General features: G+C 41.5%; 1 protein-coding gene across 1 annotated transcript; it reads left to right on the top strand.

Moving 5' to 3' along the window:
* The first annotated feature begins 242 nt into the window (after positions 1–242).
* LOC129053198 (testis-specific chromodomain protein Y 1) lies at positions 243–2546 on the top strand. The gene has a single exon (XM_054545349.2). The coding sequence runs from the start codon at positions 532–534 to the stop codon at positions 2335–2337; it is 1806 nt and encodes a 601-aa protein (XP_054401324.1). The 5' UTR covers positions 243–531; the 3' UTR covers positions 2338–2546.
* Positions 2547–2939: the final 393 nt, after the last annotated feature.

Genomic DNA, 2939 nt, shown 5'->3' with positions numbered 1-2939 from the left:
ACAGGCAAGGTGGCAGGCGCCTGTAGTCTCAGCTACTTGGGAGGCTGACACAGGAGAATGGCATGAATCCGGGAGATGGAGCTTTCAATGAGCCAAGATTGCACCACTGCGCTCCAGCCTGGGTGACAGAGTGAGACTCCATCTCAAAAAGAAAAAAAAACAATTAACAACATGCACTTCCACAAGTTGTTCTCCACGTACCTTAAAACACAAATATATTTAATAAAAAAAACTACCTCTAATTTCTGTTTTTGACATAAACTGAATAAAGGTATAATTTTGAGGACTCAATAAGTGAAATAGTGGAGGTACATTATACAGGAGTGAAGGTTTTGTATGTTACTGAAGACAAGCTAGTGTAACTTTAAAAATGTTATAAGAATAGAATCTTCCATACAATCGTCATAGCAACCACAATTAAACAAACAAACACAAAAGAGTAACAGGCAGGAAGAACGCTTTCTGTTCTACAACAGAAGGTTGTGGCTGTGGATTTACCTACTCTCACCTGAGGCTACTGAGCAAGCTATCATGCACCATAGCATAGCCGCTATTTCACACAATTTTCACTACACCAGTGGTGACGAAATAGAAGAGGTTCATCCATATGCAGAACCTGGTGAAGAACTGGAGGCAGAAAGGAGTGGCTATGTGGAGACACAACTGAAACAAAGTTGGCACAGCAACTGCTCCAATCCTGTGTCTTTCCTCATGGCTTCCCAGGAGTTTGAGGTTGAAAGTATTGTTGACAAAAGACGAGATAAAAATGGGAATACAGAGTATTTGATTCGGTGGAAAGGTTACAACCAACAGGATGACACTTGGGAACCAGAGCAGCACCTCAGGAACTGTGAAAAATGTATACTTGATTTTAATAGACGACAGACTGAAAAACAGAAAAAACTGACATGGACTAGAACCAGTAGAATTTTTTCAAACAATGCCAGAAGAAGAACTTCTAGATCTACAAAAGCGAGCTATTCTAAGAACTCTCCTACAACGCAAGTGACGGATAGACACCACAGATCCAAAAACAGCAAGTTATTTGCTGCCAGCAAGATCATTAGGAGGAAGGCAGCTTCACTTCTCTCCGACACACAGAATATGGAGAAAATACATTCAACTATCAAGACCCTTGCACCTGAAAGCCCCTTTAACGACAAGAAAACTGTGAGTGGCTTTCAGAAACTTGAGAAACTGTACCCTATTGCAGCAGATCAGCAGGACACGGTGGTCTTCGAGGTGACAGAAGGGAAACTCCTCCAGGACCCTTTGTCACGTCCTGGTGCAGAACAGCCTGGAATAGAGAACAAGACTCAGATACACCCACCAATGTCGCAGATGTCTGGCTCAGTTACCGCTTCAATGGCCACAGGTTCAGCTACCCAAAAAGGTATAGTGGTATTAGTAGACCCATTAGCAGCCAATGGAACAACAGACATGCATACCTCAGTTCCAAGAGTGAAAGGTGGGCAAAGAAATATTACTGATGACAGCAGAGACCAGCCTTTTATCAAGAAGATGTACTTTACCATAAAGCTAACAGAAAGTGCCAGCACATACAGAGACATTGTAGTGAAGAAAGAGGATGGATTCACCCAGATAGTGCTATCAACTAGATCCACAGAAAAAAATGCACTGAATACAGAAGTAATTAAAGAAATAGTTAATGCTCTTAATAACGCTGCTGTGGATGACAGCAAGCTCGTGCTGTTCAGTGCAGCTGGAAGTGTCTTTTGCTGCGGTCTTGATTTTGGGTACTTTGTGAAGCGCTTAAGGAACGACAGAAACAGAGCAAGCCTTGAAATGGTGGATACCATCAAGAACTTTGTGAATACTTTTATTCAATTTAAAAAGCCTATTGTTGTATCAGTCAATGGCCCCGCCATTGGACTGGGTGCATCCATCCTGCCCCTTTGTGATCTCGTGTGGGCTAATGAAAAGGCTTGGTTCCAAACCCCTTATATGACCTTTGGACAGAGTCCAGATGGCTGTTCAACTATTACATTTCAAAAAATGATGGGTAAAGCATCTGCCAATGAAATGTTATTTGCTGGGCGAAAGCTGACAGCACGGGAGGCATGTGCCAAAGGCCTGGTCTCTCAGGTATTTTTGAGTGGAACTTTCACCCAAGAGGTTATGATTCAAATTAAGGAGCTTGCCTCATATAATCAAATTGTACTGGAAGAATCTAAGGCCCTTGTTCACTCTAATATTAAGTTGGAGTTGGAACAGGCCAATGAGAGAGAGTGTGAGGTGCTGAGGAAGATCTGGAGCTCAGCCCAAGGGACAGAATCCATGTTAAAGTATGTTGAAAATAAAACGGATGAGTTTTAGTTGTCAGTCTGACTGCTCAGGACACGAGAACTAAGCTGAACCAAATGCATCATGAGTTGCAAGATGCCCTAATCCATCTTCATAGCCCAAAACAGTTTCACCCATAGCTAAGGCTTGGAAACACAACCGGAAATGCCCAAGCCAGGTATTTAAATTATTACATCATTTTTGAGCACTGCAGCTTTAAAAGAAGTAATAAAACAGCTTGTTTGCCCAAATGTGGTTATTTTACGCTCACATAAGCCCAAATATAAAAGCAGACTGTTGGGTACTAGATTCTTCTTGGAAGCCCTAATGTGTATCTATGGCTACTACTATATATAAGACCAGAGTTGTGATTTATTGGATGTTTATGACAGAGAATCACGTAATAATGTTGATTTTTCTTACTTTTACATGCTAGAATACCTCTACTGGGTTATAAGGCAGCCTCGGCTTCCCTCCCAGAAGGACACAAAATGGTATGAGATGGTGCCCTTGACTTTACAGTGGCACAAGCACTTCAGAGACACACAATTATAAATTAAAAGACTTTTCTTTTAGAATAAATATTTCTGGCACAAAATTCACTGGAGATCATTCTCCTAAACTGAACATATGAC

The sequence above is a fragment of the Pongo abelii genome, chromosome Y, assembly GCF_028885655.2.
Source record: "Pongo abelii isolate AG06213 chromosome Y, NHGRI_mPonAbe1-v2.0_pri, whole genome shotgun sequence".
In the NCBI taxonomy this organism is placed as follows: Eukaryota; Metazoa; Chordata; class Mammalia; order Primates; family Hominidae; genus Pongo; species Pongo abelii.
The sequence above is the reverse complement of the archived record's forward strand: the minus strand, read 5'-3'. Positions and strand labels throughout refer to the sequence as shown.

What these genes read in the sequence shown, in the direction of transcription:
- LOC129053198 (XM_054545349.2), top strand. Translation starts at nt 532, where the DNA reads ATGCACCATAGCATAGCCGCTATTTCACACAATTTTCACTACACCAGT.